Source organism: Nannobrachium achirus (assembly GCF_963921795.1).
Source record: "Nannobrachium achirus genome assembly, chromosome: 9".
Taxonomy (NCBI): domain Eukaryota; kingdom Metazoa; phylum Chordata; class Actinopteri; order Myctophiformes; family Myctophidae; genus Nannobrachium; species Nannobrachium achirus.
Genome location: NC_137818.1, coordinates 34,027,683 through 34,046,554, shown reverse-complemented (window position 1 = coordinate 34,046,554; position 18,872 = coordinate 34,027,683). Strand labels below are relative to the sequence as shown.

Sequence of the window (18,872 nt, the reverse complement as noted above, 5' to 3'; positions counted from 1 at the left end):
GTCTGCTACAGTAGCAGCTACGCCTGCTGCTGAGGACACTGCTGCCCCTGCGGCTGCCCCTGAAGGCATAGCTTCTGCTGCTGACGCTCCCATAGCTGATGGTAAATAATGTACATAGGCTATTGTAGTTCTGCAAAGGTATTATTACAGCATGTTCAACTTGGTACAACTTGGTAAAACACTGGACAACATTGTCTAATCTCTTTTACAAATACATTTATATTATGGTCTCTTTATTGTGGTCTTGTGCTAAGGCTAAGATAATAATGGTAAAACAAAATATGAGGGAGACTGAAAACTTCATTTCCCATAGTTCTTTGCACTGACCTAGTTCTAGTACTGACCTTTGGCTGGAGAAACACTTTAATTGGCAGGTTTTTTTCTACAGATCTGCTACTAACATTTCCTCAGCAACTGCTAACATTTGTCTAATGTCTGCTACAGTAGCTGCTACGCCTGCTGCTGAGGACACTGCTCCTGAAGTCATAGCTTCTGCTGCTGATGCTCCAATAGCTGATGATGGTAAATAATGTTGTTCATATTGTAGTCCTCCTTCCACCCAGCATAATATGTCCTGAAAACTAAGGTATTATTGCAGCACCACTTTCAAACAAATTCCTGATGGATTGATTGGATCAACTGATCAGCTATAAATGTATACATTTCTGTATAGTACCTGCATGTGGAAATATGACAAAAGCAACAAACCAACAGCTCCTAACACTTATACTGTTTCATAGAGATGTTGTTGACCAACTTATTACAGTAATAATTTCGTACTTCTTCGTTCTCAGTATGTTCCCCAACTTTCATAGACTTTTGTGTTCTGATTCAACATCTACATCTTCTTGCAGCCTCTTGCATCTTCTTGTACCCTCCCTTGTTGCTGCACTAGTAGTGATCAGATAACATTTCAGTGGGGAGGTCAACTGGGAGAGTAAACCTCTGCGAGTCTGCACGTGTTACACTCTCCTGGTGAAACTCCTTGTCAGGTTAAAAGAGGTATACATGTATACTGTAAATAGAGGAGGCACGTGGTTTGTCTGCACTTTCCCCAACAGTGGGTGTTTGCAGCGACGGGACCGCAGCACACATGGGAATTGGCAATTACTAAATTGGGAGAAAAATGAGAAAGGAATGGGTTGTAATGACATACCTGTAGTCACTGCATCACTATCTTCAACCTGTAACCCCAGTGACACCTGCACCCACGGAGGAAGGAGCCGCCCCTGTACCCGATGCCCCTGCAGATGGTAAACCTTGAATACGTCTGTGTGTGTACCAGTCATGTTCCTGTCACCAACACGTCCTACAGTGTCTGCATCACATGAGTCATATCTGTGTCTCTTTCACCACGCCAAGTGGGTGCTATTCTCATGATAGAAGGTCTTATCATCTTGCTCTATACATGTGGTCCTCATCTGTCTTGTCAGCTATCTGTGAATGTGTCCTGGTAAGTGGCGGTGTATTCGAGAGTCACTCTGTCACATATCCGTGGTTGTCCCCATCACGCCGTACACAGAGAGCCGCGACTCCTGTGCTCTGTCCTGCTTGCTTTAGTACACATTACATCAAGGGTCTTCAACAGGGGGTCCGGGACCCCTAGGGGGTCCTCAGAGTTACTACAGGGGGTCCTCCAAATCTTTGTGTAATAGGATAATTATTTTAAATGAACAACTTGAACCCTCGCATCCCTATTCTGAGGAGAACTTTAGCCAAAAATAGCAGATCTACAGTACAAGTAGATCGGCTATTTTTGTCAAATAGATTTGGAGTGAAATGTCAAATTATATTGACGATTTAAGTGGTTAAATGTCTGAAGAAACACATTAACATGAATCCAACATAGACTGATGACAGTGATGTCAAACACGTCTATGAATATATCGATGGAAATCGGAACACTATTTTATACATTATGTAGAGGGGGTCCCTGCTTCATCTCCCTGTCAGCTAAGGGGTCCTTGGCCTGAAAACGTTGAAGACCTCTGCATTAAATAATTATGTGTGTTGCTTGAGAAACAACATTGTCTAATTTCTAATGCATTTCTAATGACATTTCAACGCTAGCTGCTCCTGCTGCTGACGACAGTGCGGCGCCCCAAGGTGCTGATGCCCCCGCCGACGGTAAACACACACAGTACACCTTCCCGCAGACGTACAGTTTAACACTGTTAAAACCTCCAAACAGGTTATCTGATACCGACGTTACCACCTTGCCAAAGTTATCTATGAAAGAAAAGCCATAGGCAAGTTGTCATCGCACAAGTTCCAGCTGGGAGGGCTAGTGTGTGTGAACGTACTGGTCTAGGATCATGCAATATGTTCATAGTCAATTCACACGGAATGGCATGTTGTCAAATGATAGTTTGATAATGATAGAAAACTGAGAAGAAGAATTTTTACATGATTTATATAGTCTTGCGTTGCCAGATGATCGGAGATCTCTGCCTACCGTTACGTCCGGTGACATCTAAGTTCTACATAGTTGCTGGAACAGCGGCCCCAACAAACCTACGCCCATCAATCATATCAGCATAACACTATTAAGGACCGCCCCAAAGTCTTTTTTATTGGTTCTGCAATGCAGCTTTTGTTTAAACACTTCATTGTTCTCATCCAGTTTTAGCAACGAAAGCAGTGTCTTTGTAAAAGGTTTGTAGTTGAGCGAAGTGCTTGGAGACAGACCAGTCTATGATTGATATGTCCAGAGGGCCCTCAGTGCTAGCTTGGGGGGATTTGTTGTCCCCGCTAAAACGACATTAACCTGCTGTTTGTTTGATGCTAGCTGCTCCAGTGGAAGCTGCCCCAGTAGAGGAGCCACCCAAGGCCCCGACACCACCTCCCCCTGCAGGTACTACGGCCGACTGTCAATCAGCGGGCTCCGCTCAGGCCTTCTTTGGCTACACAAAGTCTTTCGTAATGTCTTTATCCCCGCCAGGAGGCCGCAAGGCCGAAGGCGAGGGATTATGTTTATGAGTCCGTCTGTCCGTCAACCTGTCCGTCAACCTGTCCGTCAAACTTTCCGTCTGTCCTTCTGTCTATCTGTCTACAGTATCTATCTGTCCATCTGTCCGTCAGTTCATCTGTCTGTCTGTCAGTCTGTAAACAGTTCATCTCAGGCACCTTAAGCCAAATTCCAATACTCAAATTTCTGCCTCCTCTGTCCTCCAGCATGGCGGTGTTACGGTGAAATTGGTGACCTGCCGACATACAGTATATTTGACCATCTTGTGGACTTCACATAACTAACATGGAGGTCTCTAAATACGTGGCCTAAATACCGCTAGGTTGAACTCTAATACTGCTAATAAACAAACCGCAATGATTTACGTTCGGACACTGAGGTTATGTGACGTCTACACGATTTAACCGTAACACTGCCATGCTGGATTTGGCTCTAGTCTCGGCGTGAAGCTCATGTGATCAAGTCAGTCAGATTTTGCAGATTCCATTCCAATTGGCTATGACTCCCGTCTCGCTTTCAAAGTGTGCAGGCCCAGGGTAAGCAACCTGTCCTGGTGGCAATCTGCACACTTTCTAGTTCCCTCTAACCCAATCCTCTTCGTTGAAAATAGCCAAAACAATATAAATTTGATTTAGAGCTAGATTTCTATGGCATGTTCCTCTATGGCATGCCCAGAATAGGGATGCTAGAGTTCATGTGCGACACATAAAATAACCTAGATGAGGAAGGATAGCTGAATGGTTAGGGAGTGAATCAGCTGGGTTTGGCTGAAAATACTAAATTTCCCTTGCAGGAGGTGTAGGTAACTATTATTATTATTATTATTAGAATATGGAGAAAATTGCGATATCAAAGGGAGAGTTCAAGGGCAATTATTTCAGCCTCTCATCTGTGTATTATCCCTCCGTCTTTTTTATTTTCATTTAGTTTTTAGTGTTCATCCCACTTGTTGTACAGCGCTAGGCTCTTAACTGCTGTGTTGTTTTTGAACGGCGTTCAGTCCCCACCAGCGCGCCTCTGGACGTGGCTGTTGAGGATGTGAACGACACCAGCGCCATCATCACATGGAGTACCCCGGAAAACATCGGAGCCTCTGGCCTGGATGGATACATCGTTGAGTACTGCAAGGATGGAAGTAAGTGTAACCGCCCTGACTGTCAAACGTGTGTGTGTGTGTGTGTGTGTGTGTGAGTGTGTGTGTGTGTGTGTGTGTGTGTGTGTGTGTGTGTGTGTGTGTGTGTGTGTGTGTGTGTGTGCGCATGTGCGTGCGATTGAGGCCTCCAGGCCGCACCTGTCCTCAGAGTGTCAGAGGCCAGATTGACTCTTAGCTGCATCAGGGCTGTATAGGGCAGGCAGCCTTTCAGCGGCTGTCACTGTATCGCGCTGACGCCACTTTTAATAGCGCCCGCTTTGCTCTGATGACATCAGGTCTACTGGGGTTGCACGATGACGGCCAAATTCTACCGTGCCCATAACCCATGTTGTTTGTAAATGAATGTCAGCAGGTGATAAACCTCTGGTAGTGCCCTCATTAACGTCTACTGAAAGTTATCTTTTAAATGCTGTTTTTTAAACGGGGTGTAAGTAATGGTTTCCAGGCTTGTAAGTTTGGGACCTCGAAAATGAGATGGCACAAGGAACTTGAATCATCGTTAAGTGATGTTTTTGTTAAAAACATTCTTTTTAAAGCTCTGTATTCAATAGTAATCATTGCTTCACTGATTTTGTTCAGTAAAGGGTCTCCTTGTTTCTCCAGCTCTTCAGTAAACAGAAAATTAAAATGTTGTCCAATCACTTATGAAAAAAAAAAACTATCACTTACACCACCTTTTAAAAGCCTGTGACAGTCAAATCTTCCAAATTCTTTCTATCAAAATTTCATCAGAAGCCTGGCGGTTCGTTATGATCACTGTGCCAATGCTAACTCTGATGTTTTCCCCCCACAGCCTCTGTTTGGGTTGCAGCTAACGAGCAGCTGACCGCTGCTAATCGCCTCAGCATCAAGAACCTGACGACAGGTGACCTGCTGCTTGTGCGAGTGGTGGCTGTAAACCCCGCGGGTCGCAGTGAACCTGCTGCCCTCGCCACCGCCATAACAATCCGTGAGGTGGCTGGTGAGTAGCATGAAGCACAGTGACACTATGCTGTAATTATCACTGAAGATTCTATTGTGTCATGTGTAATTGCGACCGTAGGTCGCATTTACTACCAAAACCTCCACCGGCTGTCTGTGAGTGAGTGAGTGAGTGAGTGAGTCAGTCACACGTCACACGTCACACTTTTGCCCTGCTCATATCTCCACAACCGTTGCCCCCATCCATGCCAAATTTTGCACACACACTCCTTACCTGCCAAACTACAACCTCCAAGGAACCCCGGAGCTCCAGGGACCCCCAGGTCCCTGGGGGACCCCCAAGTGTAAAAGAATGTCCGTCCGTGAGGCACACGTCACACGTCACACTTTTGCCCTGCTCATATCTCCACAACCGTTGCCCCCATCCATGCCACATTTTGCACACACACTCCTTACCTGCCAAACTACAACCTCCAAGGACCCCCGGAGCTTAAAACACATTTTTGGCCACTGCTCCTACAGTTTTGGCCCTAAAATCACGCAAATTGCTACACAGTATGTCTACACTCATCCCATCAACATGAATCTGTCCCATATAGCGCCACCTTCAGGCCGATTTTTAAAAACACATTTTTGGACACTGCTCCTACAGATTTTGCCCTAAAATCACGAAAATCACTACACAGTATGTCTACACTCATGTCATCAACATGGATCAGGAAGATTTTGGAAAAACACAGTTTTGCCCTATTTGTGGAGATAAGTGACCTACGGTCGCTTATCTCCCGATTAGGGAGTCTTACTGGTGTACTGTACTGTATTGTGTGAAAGTGCAACGCTGGGTATTCTCATTACTAGAATAGCTGTCCATAGAACATTACAATAGTCTTACCGGTATTCATAATGTCTACTTTACTCTACAGTAAAGGGGAATTAAAGAATTTCTCTATAATTCATCCTCCCCTAGAGTATATTTCAGAGAAATTCAGTGGTGTTCCATTATATAAAACCTTTATCTGTGCATACAGTAAGGAACATAAGGAATGTAATTTAGTTTGACATAAAATGTCCCATAATATTCCAAACGTAATTTTAAGCCTTGTCGGTTTCCAGCCTCTTAATCAAGTCGGTAGCTTGATGGCTGTAACTTATGACCTATTGGAGTTCTCATGTGCAAACTGTGAGGTATTAGTAGTAGACGCTAGCTCGGACCGATGGACTCCACAGCTGTACACGCATAAATCTCCCGGCGCTGACAAGACCTTTCATTAGCTTTGAATTACACTTTCACTGAGCACACACACACCTACAGAAGGTAGATATGGCAATAACCTGAGCCAAGTGAGTAACCTGAACCAGGGGCGTCACAAGGGGGGGAAAAGTGGGACTGAGTTACTAGGGCCCAAGGTGGAGGAGCCTTAATTATTTTGTGCTTTAACTATTGGAAAATAGCAGATATCACAGCTCACAAGCTCACAGCGCGGCACCCAGTGCAGCGCTGCGAGCTTGTAGATCTGCTATTTTTGAAAGGTTGTGAGAATGTGTGCAAATCTTTCAATATATGTATTTTTTAAATGAACATTTGTAACTCAAATTTTGCTTCTGTGGCGTCCCTGGAACTGAATATTTTGAGATGGGGGTCCGCAGCCAAATACATATCATTTTGGGGGTCCTTCACGTGAAAAGGCTTGAGCACCACTGACATAGAAACATAGGTTTTTCAAAAAACCTTAGAAGGATTTGAAATATTCAAAGACCAAGACCTTTCACGATTTTTTTTAAAATAGCAGATCTACAAGCTCCACGCTGTGAGCTTGTATATCTGCACAAAATAGTGTGTAATAATGCGTTCCCAGTCTAAATGGGTTAAACCCCCCCCCCCTATGAAGAACATTCATGGGGGGCCTGCAGTGAATCCTTGTACCCAGGGCCCAGAATTTGGTGTGACACCCCTGACCTGAACCCATGTGAGTTTGTTAGCTGCGTGCGACGTGCGTGCTCAGTGCTACGGCTCAATCTGTTGAGTTCCCCTGTAAGAGAGCCTTGTTCCCTACCATGTTATGGATGTAAAACATCGAGGTAGACGTTTTATCGATCACTCCGCGGAAGTGCAGTTTCAGCTTCACCCGGCTTGATGGCTGCTCAGACTAGGGCATTCACGAATAGTGATTTTTAGTATTCGAATTATTCGACCTCAAAGTATTTGAATAGTCGAATATTCCACAGGACTGGCCAAACTGTCAAATATTAAGTAAGCAAGAGGCGAACATTGTGAAAATAGCAGATCTACATGCACACCGCCTCGCAACGCGAGGCGTTTTGAGCATGTAGATCTGTTATTTTCACAATATTTATCTGCGGAATCGAGTCACATTAAATGTAATACCTACAATTCCAAGTGCTTGTCAGGGTGGGGATACAAATATGTTTATTTTGGGGGTCACGGCCTAAAGATTTTTGAGAACCCCTGGTATAGAGCATTAACAAATGCATCCACCAGGGGCATTGACAACTAATTCTTATGACTTCCTATCTAGCCAAACTTTATAAACTATATATTTTTTAAAGAGAAAACAATTAAAAATAAAAATAACCAAGCGAATATTCAACTTTGGTGAACAATGTTGAATAGTGACTTTGATATTCGAATATTGGAATATTTGGTGAATTCCCTAGCTCAGACAGACTTGATGAGCGCTCAGGGGGGAGGAGTCAGGGGTTAAGTGACTCGCTCCAGGACACTTTGACAGGTGGGTCGTCGGGGCGAACCGGTGACCTTCCACTTCCCAGGAGGCCTCTCTCTCTCTCTCTCTCTCTCTCTCTCTCTCTCTCTCTCTCTCTCTCTCTCTCTCTCTCAACCCACAAATAGGATCCAGGGCAAACCCAGTGTTCCTCAGTATGACATCGTCGCTGTCGGGCAGAAACCTCTTATCTCCATATTCTGGGGTGCCGTGACGGCAGTCCAGGGCTGCCGTGAGATAATGTGATAATATTTGGAATTTATGCCACGAGTATGCCTCCTTTACCCGGAGAAGTTATCAAATGCAGCGCTGGTGCCAAGTATTGTGATTTACTCAATGAAACACAAATGCATTCAGATGTTGTCATCATCTTATAATAGTTACTGTAATAACAAAAAGTGTAATATTTTAATAAAAAAAATGGTCAGATCATACTGTTATGCTAAAGGTAGTACACTGTCATACAGCTAAAGCATAAATCAGGCCTTGCGGAGTATTGGTTGCACTGTTGTGCCACCAACAGGCTGAAATATAAGGCAGCCAACACGTGTCCAATTCTCAGTTTCCGTCGGGCAGTTTGATTTAAAGCCAGTGTCAGGCAGGTGAAGGAAAACATTTAGCTAATGAGAGTGACACTTGTCAGCTGTATACACGGTAGCTGACATTAGCCTTGTTAGTACGACCTCAGTGACACACAACTATATCATTTATGACCGTGACTCTCAAAGTCTGGCAAGTGGCACAGTAGAAATACATACACACCTCTGAAACAAAATACTGGAATGCAAAAGGGAAAGCCTTTTAACCACATGAACCCTAGCATCCTAATCTGGGTGAAAATAGATGACTTCTTTAAGGAGTTTGAATTTTGAAAGAAACCAGTGATTGACATTTGAATGGATGGTGTCAGGGCATTCCACATTTTGGTGGCACTAGATCATTGTCGCTTCCTCTAGTATTGTGGCTGTGGGTGTCGATTTGCTTAACCCTGTCTTCTACACTGAGTCACCCAAAACTGATGGCTGCCTAAGGGTTACATGTATTGCTCATGCACACCTCAACACATACTGTAGTGAATTGTATTTGGGACCTTCTGTTTCCCAGGTGGCTTCTCTACCCATTCAGCTATGGCCGCCCCAAGTTGAAATCTATACAGTAGGTTAATATTTTCAGGTGATTCCTTCGTTAACACCTTTCTCCCTGTTCCTGCTGTACATGACACCTGATGCCATGTTGTGATTAGAAACTGTGGTCGTGTTTTGGCATTCGTAATAAGAGGCTACTTATGCATACATACTGTATAAACTGTCACTCTAATGTAATTGGTTGTGGAGGACTCTTAGTTGGTGGTGAGAGGCTCAGTGTAGCCTCAGAATAGACGTGAACAACAGTGAAGGGATATCATTACCAAGCTGTTCTTACCCTTCAAAACCAGGTGTACAGTATTTAGTTACACCATTGGTTTGTTGTCCTGTGTAATGAGTGATTCCATCCCACGTGGTTAGAATTAGAATCAGAATCTGTTTGTGTTTGTTGGCCTGACGATCACATACGAGGAGGGATTTGACTTGGTGCATTGCTCTTACTGTACATACGGTAGAAGGAAAATAACCCTATACAGTAGATGATAGACGAAACGTATAACGTATATTTTACTACGTTTTACAAAAAAGGTTCATTTTAACATACAGTATCTTTTACTTTATACTTCTGATAATGAGTAGTGGGTCCAGGATCTAAATGTCTCGATAGAGGGGCAGGGAGACAAAATGCAACCACCCTAATTGAAAGTGATATACCATACAGATTGTACAAAATTAAAATGTATTAATTAAAACATGCTGTCTGTAGTGAGGTACTTGAATATGCTCTACTGTAGTGAGGTTTGTCATACAACAGTGTCATGCAAACTTTGCATAAAAAAAGTATTTCTTTTTATAAATATTGAACCATTGAAAAGTATTTGTAAGAGCTTGTGACTAAATAATAATCGGAACAGTTTTGGACATAGAAGGTTTCCACCCGACAGTGACAATATTCTGAGGCTGGTGCGTGACGCAGATCTGATGTAAAGTGTCCTAGCAGCAGTGCAACTGTCTGAAGGTTAGCTGTGTTATTTCCTGCTGGGTGAAGACGATACCCCAGAAACAAGCTGGATCTAATGAGGAGAACCACTGGTTATATTAGCTCAGAGGATGTAACATGAGCTTAATAGGGATTCCAGGTGACGTGTGTGTGTGGGGGGTGGGTGAGTATATTCAGCTCGGACACACAGACACAGACACAAACACATACACATACACACACACACACACACACACACACACACACACACACACACACACACACACACACACACACACACACACACACACACCGCACACAGCACACTATATTCAATAATTATTTGCAAAAAACAACTTACAATTGAATTGAAATGAGTTTGTTCAGGCGTGCTCAGCAATTAACTAGTAACCATCTCGGTCGTGGGAAATGTGAATTCTGTGACCGCAACCTGCAAGTAACGCTTGCTATCAGGCAACCAATAGTGCTTATTTCTCTCACAATATCTGGCAACACTAGTCATAACTCCTCTCTTTCAGTGGGTCTACATTGGCCTACACAAAGACATCTTTCTTTGCTCAGAGACAGTGGCAGATTCAAGGTGGTCTCCGTGCAGAGAAGAGGCAACGTTGGCTCCAGAGTGCTGTGATGCCAGGGAGGGACACAGTTCAGGGCATAGCTGGGAAGTGTACTGATTAGCAGGAGGGTTTAGGTCTCAGGCCATGGATCAGGAAGCTGGCCACTGTGGGATTGATGCTTCCAGGAGTCTGATCCCGGTCCACGTGCTAATAACGCCACGAGCAGCGGGGTATGACAAGTACAAAGCTACGCCGTAAACTCCCCAGTGCTAATTTATCCATTTGTCCCAATGGACCCTTAACACATTCCCCGCCATTTAACAATACCTTCGTACTCTATGGTGCCTCTGGTCTCCATAGACTTCCATGTAATTCATAGTGCACGGATCATGCACACCCATGCCTAGATAATGCACCATGTGTGTCCACATTGCTCACAGCTTTCAAACAAAAAAATCCGAATGGAAATCCGTTCAGGCATTCATGAGATACAAGCCATTATGTTTCCTAAAATGTAAACAAAGATGGCTGCCATGTTTGATAGATGGGGTTGCTATGGGGGTTAAACATGCAATTTCGCGATTTCTATCATGCCTACTAAATTTTTTGGGGTCCAAATTTTTTTTTGAAAAAAAAAACATAAATGAATTTATTTTTATTTTTTTTCAAAATGGCGGAAATTCTCGGGACTATCGGGCCTGGCAGGGAAAGACATTGAAAAAATCTCGGGACTATCGGGCCTGGCATGCAATGAGTTAAGATGGCATTGTGAATGGTGGGAGAGAAATGGAGGTTGTGTTATTATGGGGAGGTGATTGGGGGTCCTTTTTGTATCCTGTAAGCCTTGTAATCTCTTGAGAGCTTTGCTGCTTATGTGGACTATGGGGACTCTGTTCCAAACCAAACCGAACCGATTGGATGACTGCCTCTAAGTTATGCACCGAATGTGATACAGTTTCACTTATAACCACCTATAATCCACTAGCATTCAAAACAATTAATATGGGCCGTTTAAGAATCTAAACAATGCTGCCTCTGGGCGACAGATTTTCCCCCTTGGGATAATAAAGGTATCTATCTATCTACATCCGTTTCCTAAGAAAAGAATTGTAAAATGAACTATGAAACCCATGTTTGTAAGGCATTATAAACAATATGTGATAAACATTTATGTCATTCTATAGCATTGTATATTAATAACTTTTAAGATCAAGTATAAAACAAGCTCCGTGACCTGTGGTTAGAGTGTCTGCACTGAGATCAGGAGGTTGGGGTTCAATCTCAGGTCTAGTCACACCAAAGACTATGAAATGCTACTCAATGCCTCCCTGCTTGGCACTCAGCATCAAAGGTTGGATTGGGGGTACCGTCATGTCCAGAGGTTGCACTTGTACTTCAAGCTGCCTCCCGCTACAGAAACAGGAAATAGGCTCCTGACCTATGGGCCATATGACTTGGGAACCATTATAATAAGAGAATAACTAGTTTAAAGGCTAAAAACAAAACAAAGAAAACAATTCACAACATCTATACTATAATTTTGCGAATGTCTGACTGAGTGAGTGAGTGAGTGAGTGTCTGTCTGTCCCAGCGTTTCTCCTCGGTGGCTCGAGCAATTGATCTGAAATCGCATCACCATCAGCATATGAACACACCTGACATAACTGTGAAGCCCGTTTCTCACTTTCACAAATCGTATGCTGTATATTCGCATTTTTATGCTGTATCTATATCTATTTAGCCTACAGTACCTTTTGTGACCACACATGTTAAGGGAGGGGCGCTGTTGTTCAGGTCATGCACAATCACACACAAACCCACACACACACACCCACACACACACACACACACACACACACACACACACACGGGGGGGGGGGGGGGGAGGGTGTGTGTGTGTGCAGGCGGGCGGGCGGGCGGGCTGGGGGGGGGGGGGGGGGGGGGGACAGTATCTCTGTAGCCATTAAACGAAACGGGTTTCTTACATTGATGCTCCTACAGTGCATCATGCAAGCACATCCCATAACCCACACACTGCACATCATTTTGGAGCTCATATCTTTGAACGGGTAAGGGCTAGTTCAAATTAAATGGCAAAGAGGGTGATTGGAATTATTTGGTGAATGCTAGTCTGAAAAGGTAGGTTTTGAACAGGGAAAGGGAGGGACGGGCCGGGCAACTGAGAAAGCGCTGCTGTCACCCAGGTTTGTTTCTTTGTCGTAGGGATGTCCAGGAGGTTGGCATGTCCAGAAAGGAAGGGGGAGCTTGGTTGTTGAGGGCCTTGTAGAAGGCTAGCAGCATTTTGAAATCTGTTCTGTGTTTGACTGGGAGCCAGTGAAGGTTCTGGAGGACTGGTGTGATATTGGTCTCTGGATCTGATCTGATGAGCAGGCGGGCAGCAGAGTTAGTTTACAGCCTATGCATTGTAATCAGCTAATAATACTGTATAGGTAGTTACAGTTATACGCACTCATAACTAGGCTACTCACAAATGCAACCATAACACATTATGAAGCCTTTTATAATGACTTCTTAGAAAGTCAAGTATCAAAATAAAGACGTTCTTTGGCCAGGTGTATTATAATTTTCATAGTTGTAATACATTATCATTGATTGCCATTATAATACACTAGAAGCTCGGCCGCCCGGCACCCCGGCCAACTCGGGAACAATGTAAATAGGGAATGAATGCCCCGTCCCTTTAATGCAAACCCCATTATACCTGTTTTCATAGGATCTGTTTTGACCATCTGTTTGTGTGTGTCCATTTATGCCCATATATGGAGATATCTGTCTGTCTACGTCCATTTTATGCCCATATATGGAGATCTCTGTAGGACCCGTTTTGACCATCTGTTTGCCTGTGTCCATTTATGCCCATATATGGAGTTATCTGTCTGTCTGCGTCCATGTTATGCCCATATATGGAGATCTCTGTCTGTAGGACCCGTATTGACCATCTGTTTGCCTGTGTCCATTTATGCTCATATAGGGAGATATCTGTATATGCCCATTGACTCATGTGGCATACGTGATGTCAGAGCCTTTTATGAGTTTATGCTCATATGGAGATATCTCTATATGCCAATTGCCTCATGTGGCATACGTGATGTCAGAGCCTTTTATGAAGTGATGTCACAATGAGTCAGCGCTTGCGCCGATTTCCTCCGGAACAGCCTGATGAAGATATCTGTCTGTCTACGTCCATTTTATGCCCATATATGGAGATCTCTGTAGGACCCGTTTTGACCATCTGTTGCCCATATATGGAGTTATCTGTCTGTCTGCGTCCATTTTATGCCCATATATGGAGATCTCTGTCTGTAGGACCCGTATTGACCATCTGTTTGCCTGTGTCCATTTATGCTCATATATGGAGATATCTGTATATGCCCATTGACTCATGTGGCATACGTGATGTCAGAGCCTTTTATGAAGTGATGTCACAATGAGTCAGCGCTTGCGCCGATTTCCTCCGGAACAGCCTGATGGAGATTATCTGTCTGTCTACGTCCATTTTATGCCCATATATGGAGATCTCTGTAGGACCCGTTTTGACCATCTGTTTGCCTGTGTCCATTTATGCCCATATATGGAGTTATCTGTCTGTCTGCGTCCATTTTATGCCCATATATGGAGATCTCTGTCTGTAGGACCCGTATTGACCATCTGTTTGCCTGTGTCCATTTATGCTCATATATGGAGATATCTGTATATGCCCATTGACTCATGTGGCATATGTGATGTCAGAGCCTTTTATGAGTTTATGCTCATATATGGAGATATCTGTAAGCCCATTGACTCATGTGGCATACGTGATGTCAGAGCCTTTTATGAAGTGATGTCACAATGAGTCAGCGCTTGCGCCGATTTCCTCCGGAACAGCCTGATGTCAACAATCAACTCGGCATAAGGAGATTCCGAACGTTTCGCGCCGGTTTCGGAAAACCGTGTGTCGGGTCGGGTCGAGGCCCGGCACTGCACTCCGCGCCGCGGCGGGGAACGCTCGTGCCGAATCTGAAGCCGGTGGGACGAACGGTTCTCGAGATACGCGGATTACATACAGACAGACAGACAGACAGACAGACAGACAGAGATTTGTCGCATTTAGAGATAGATTATAATACATTGTGAAATGATCATATTGTATTAGCCTGATAATTATAATACATGAATGTTCTTGCCAAAACATTATGTATGTCCTGTGATTATGCTTCATTATGCGAAAATGCTTAGTTATTGTTATGAAGCACTATGCATATTTATGAGTGCTTATAACAATAATTGTACTGTGTTATAAGCAGAATATAATGCATTATGAGTATGTTTATAATGCACTGTAGACATGAACTTCATAGAAAGTGATATAAGAGGTAAGAAGCTAATATTATTTTCTTTGCTATAACATTACTGTACATCACAGAATCAGACGGATCAGTCAGTTGACAGTAGAGCAGACATAAGAGGCACTGCTGTCCAACTGCATCTTGACTTGTGACATGTGGTGTGAATGCATGTCGGTGCTCGTCTCAGACCTCATCATCAAAGCTATTTTAGGAGTGACGTTTAGATGCCGTGGTTCTCCTCTCCTTGGCTGCTCTACTCACGAATACTGTACATACCAAGTCAATCCTTCCCCCGGGGCAACTCCACCGCTTTCACTGGTGCTCCTTTCTTTTTAAGTCTACGCACAATCGCCAGTAGGAGTTCTTACTCAATGCTCTCATTCAAGGTTTTAACCCATTAAGACCAGAGGAGCCGTTCCAAAAAATGTCTTCTAAATCCCAGCTGTTTTCTGAAAAACGTACATTGCTCAATAGCATGAGCTAAAAGGAGGCTTTCCCGTTCTGGGTGCTAACATTCATCCAAAATTAAAATTCTGTGTAGATGGAAAAAAGGAGGGCACCCAGTATAGACCTCTGGGGGACACCTGTCATCGAAGTATAATAGTTTTTTTACGAGAACTTCACTTTTCAAACTTCACGATGATGATGACAAGTGGTCAAATGCTATCGTGCCTTCCAATGCGCCGACTTCAAGGCCACTTCCTTCCTTCCATGACAAATGAGCGCTTCTTTCTTTAGCTTGGATGGCTGCAGAGCCCTTGGGTTTGGCCAGGTGGCTATTTTAGGTCCTTCACACATCTCCTGGCCCGGCCGGTCTATGAGCAGTTCGTATATTTAGGATGCTGTTGACCCGTCATTCTTAGCATGTGTAACCTCAGCCTGAAAAACATGAGTACGTCTTGAAGCATACATCCAGGACATCTGTTTCTTCCTAGAGGAATGTCAGGCCAGCAGACAATGTTTGTCCATGTGAACACTTTTAAGTCATTTGTTTTGTGAGATTTATTGTGTTCAAGTTGAACAAACCAATGAAATCCCCTGTGCATGCTATTTTTTTATTTCCATTTTATGCGAAATAAATAATAAGAGCACAGAAGTCTGACATCATTTACACATCCTACCCCAGTTTTTCCCCCCGTTCAGATTTTTTTATATCGCATCGAATAAGAACTGTGTTCCAAAGATAAACAAATGATCCCGGCGGTTTGACTCATTTGGATATGAAGATTCAACTGCGAGAAAACGCTAATGTTACTGTTAATGCTAACCAGTACAATATTTGTAAACGATCTCCCCGACAATATCGCAGAGACAGTTTGTTTATGTTTGGCCCACGATGCTTATATGAGACGATTTTAAGATGACCCAATGTTATTCTCCATATAGAAAAGCGTCTGCGACCCAGGGGACGAACGAGTGATGCCAGGACTTCGGTACTCTATTAAATGCACATAAGAAACGTGACATTTACAGTATATTGTTTATCCGCAGACCGCCCAAGGGTACGCATGCCTCGCTACCTCAGAGCACGCTATGTGAGGTTGAATGGAGAGCAGGTCAACCTCATCATCCCCTTCCTCGTAAGATCTCACACGCACACCCACCCACACACACACACGCACACCCACCCACACACACACACACACACACACACACACACACACACACACACACACACACACACACACACACACACACACACACACACACACACACACACACACACACACACACACACACACTAAATATTTCACAGAAGTTACATCTACAGTATTTGTTACATGATCTTTCACGTTAAAAAGAGTCTAAGCTCTTCTCCACAGGGTAAGCCCAAGCCTGTGGTGACCTGGCTGAAGGATGGTCAGCCCGTGGACACCAAGCGGGTCAACATCAGGAACACCGACATCAACACCATCTTCTTCATCCGCACCGCCCAGAGAGACGACTCTGGCGTCTATGAGCTGTCCGTCAAGGTGGACAGCTTTGAGGACAAGGCCAAGATTATTCTTCAGATTGTGGGTGCGTGACGGACACACACACACGCAATACACACAACACACACGCACACGTGCGTGCGCCAGATACATACACACGTATACGTACATATGTTCCTGAGGTACAGAATATGCCACAAGGTGGTGAAGTTTAATACAGTGATTCTCGACTTTTCCAATTTCAAGGACCCCCAGTTTGATATGCATTCTTAGGCCACGTACCCCCATTTGAAAGAATTCTTTGGGACCCCAATCTACTCTATAAAAGAGTGAACAAATGGAACCAAATGGACCCACAAATGGTCATAAGGATCCAATTTAAAAAAGTAATTAAAAGGGGTGCCCGCTTGCCTACTGGTCCAGGCGCATACCACTTAGGCATTGCCACATAGGCATTGATACCTGACGGCGTCGCCGGTTCAATTCCCGATCCGGACGCCCTTTGCCGCATGTCACTCCCCATCTCTCCCCAAATGTCCTGTCAGTCTACTTTACTATCAAATAAAGGCATAAAAGCCCCAAAACAAATCTAAAAAAAAAAAAAAAAGAGTTTGAAGTTGTAATGGGTTTGTCAGTTATATCAAATATCTAAATACTGAAGTGAAATATCCCTTTAATGCCACGTGTGTAGAGATTCGAACCCTCGTCTCCCCTGGCCATGGGAGATGTTAGGCCTTTGGGCTTCAGGCTGAGCTACTCTGCTACATGTGCAATCATTCATGTAATGGCTGTCCTGTGATTTCCCAGAGCTACCAGGGCCTCCAACCAGTATCAAACTGGTGGACTGCTGGGGCTTCAACGCTTCCCTGGAGTGGAGCGCTCCCAAGGACACTGGCAACACAGAGATCACTGGTTACGTTATCCAGAAGGCTGACGAGAAAACCGGGGTGAGACATACAGTACACTACACTACATATATATTTTCCTCTAGTGTAAATCAATTCAATGGCACAAAGGGTAAGCACTATAAGCTTTTAGCTTCAGCTTATGCCTTTTTTTTGGTCTGTTTATGTGAATGAAATGATTGAATGAAATGAAGGAAAACGCGTTGTACTATACAAATGACCCAAAAAATAAACTAACTACTACTACTACATACTGTGCACATGCATGCATGTACAGTATACGCGCACTCAACACGTGAATGGACATAAACAATTTACGGCAGAGGAGACATGTGATGTGAATCTGAGATGCACCTCGTCAGCCAAGTGTTTAATCTGTGTTTTGATGTCATCGGTACATCTACTGTAAGAGTCTCTTCATCGAGCTGATTTATTCCTGCCATTTGATAGAGGTGATGTGAGCAGAACAAGTAGAGCACGGTGTGTGACAGGGAAAGAAGGACAAGGATGATGGGAGAGACATATGACGAGAGACATATGATTGAAGCAATAAAATACCGGCAAGGGGGGTGATAAGTGGTGCACAGTAAAATCTCCCATGTTCATTTATCCATTTTAGTGTACAAATGTAATCCGTACATCCATTCCATTTGGTTACCGTACATTAACACTGTCAGGAGTGAAATCAACACTCCAGATTTCACAGTGTAGGAAGATAGCGGGCCAGCGAGCTAAACATTTGACATACATGACACCTGATATAGGCTGCTGTCGCATACATGCCTCCGCCACTGGCACTCTGCCAGCAGTCAACTGCTGAAACTATACATGTTTTATGGGACTTGTTACTACCTTCTCACCTTCCTCTAGTCTACATCTTCAGTACAGTCAGTATTTACTGTGTGTTATAAATAACATGGCAATCATCAGTCCAACAGGAAATTGCATTGTACAGTATGTGGTCTTGATTGATTGACTGATTGAAGACTTTATTAGAAGTTTGCATAGGAAAAGGTATAGTTCATGAGAATAGGTACACGGTCAACTAAAAGGATATCACAAAAAAGATTTTGGGTTTGTTTCAATTGGCGTCCTTTTTTTTAACTCATATAACTGCTACGAAACAATTGAACCATAATGATAATAACATACTACCCACTCCTTTGGGGTATTTTTGGCCACTGTATGTTTGCACATACGTGAAATATGTCTTCTGCTTCTACGACTCTTCCTAACGAGCAGTGAGCGCTATTAATACAGCG

The 18,872-nt window shown here is 43.8% G+C and overlaps 1 protein-coding gene across 1 annotated transcript in view; it reads left to right on the top strand.

Moving 5' to 3' along the window:
* Positions 1-18,872, top strand: part of mybpha (myosin binding protein Ha) — a gene marked incomplete at both ends in the record, with an annotated part of 57,506 nt that overhangs the window by 8,427 nt on the left and 30,207 nt on the right. The window contains 7 exons of the mRNA XM_080732694.1: positions 2,071-2,127; positions 2,789-2,854; positions 3,969-4,103; positions 4,915-5,082; positions 16,263-16,351; positions 16,595-16,790; positions 17,513-17,652. Coding sequence (XP_080588820.1) covers positions 2,071-2,127; positions 2,789-2,854; positions 3,969-4,103; positions 4,915-5,082; positions 16,263-16,351; positions 16,595-16,790; positions 17,513-17,652 — 851 coding nt within the window. The remainder of the gene's footprint in view (positions 1-2,070; positions 2,128-2,788; positions 2,855-3,968; positions 4,104-4,914; positions 5,083-16,262; positions 16,352-16,594; positions 16,791-17,512; positions 17,653-18,872) is intronic.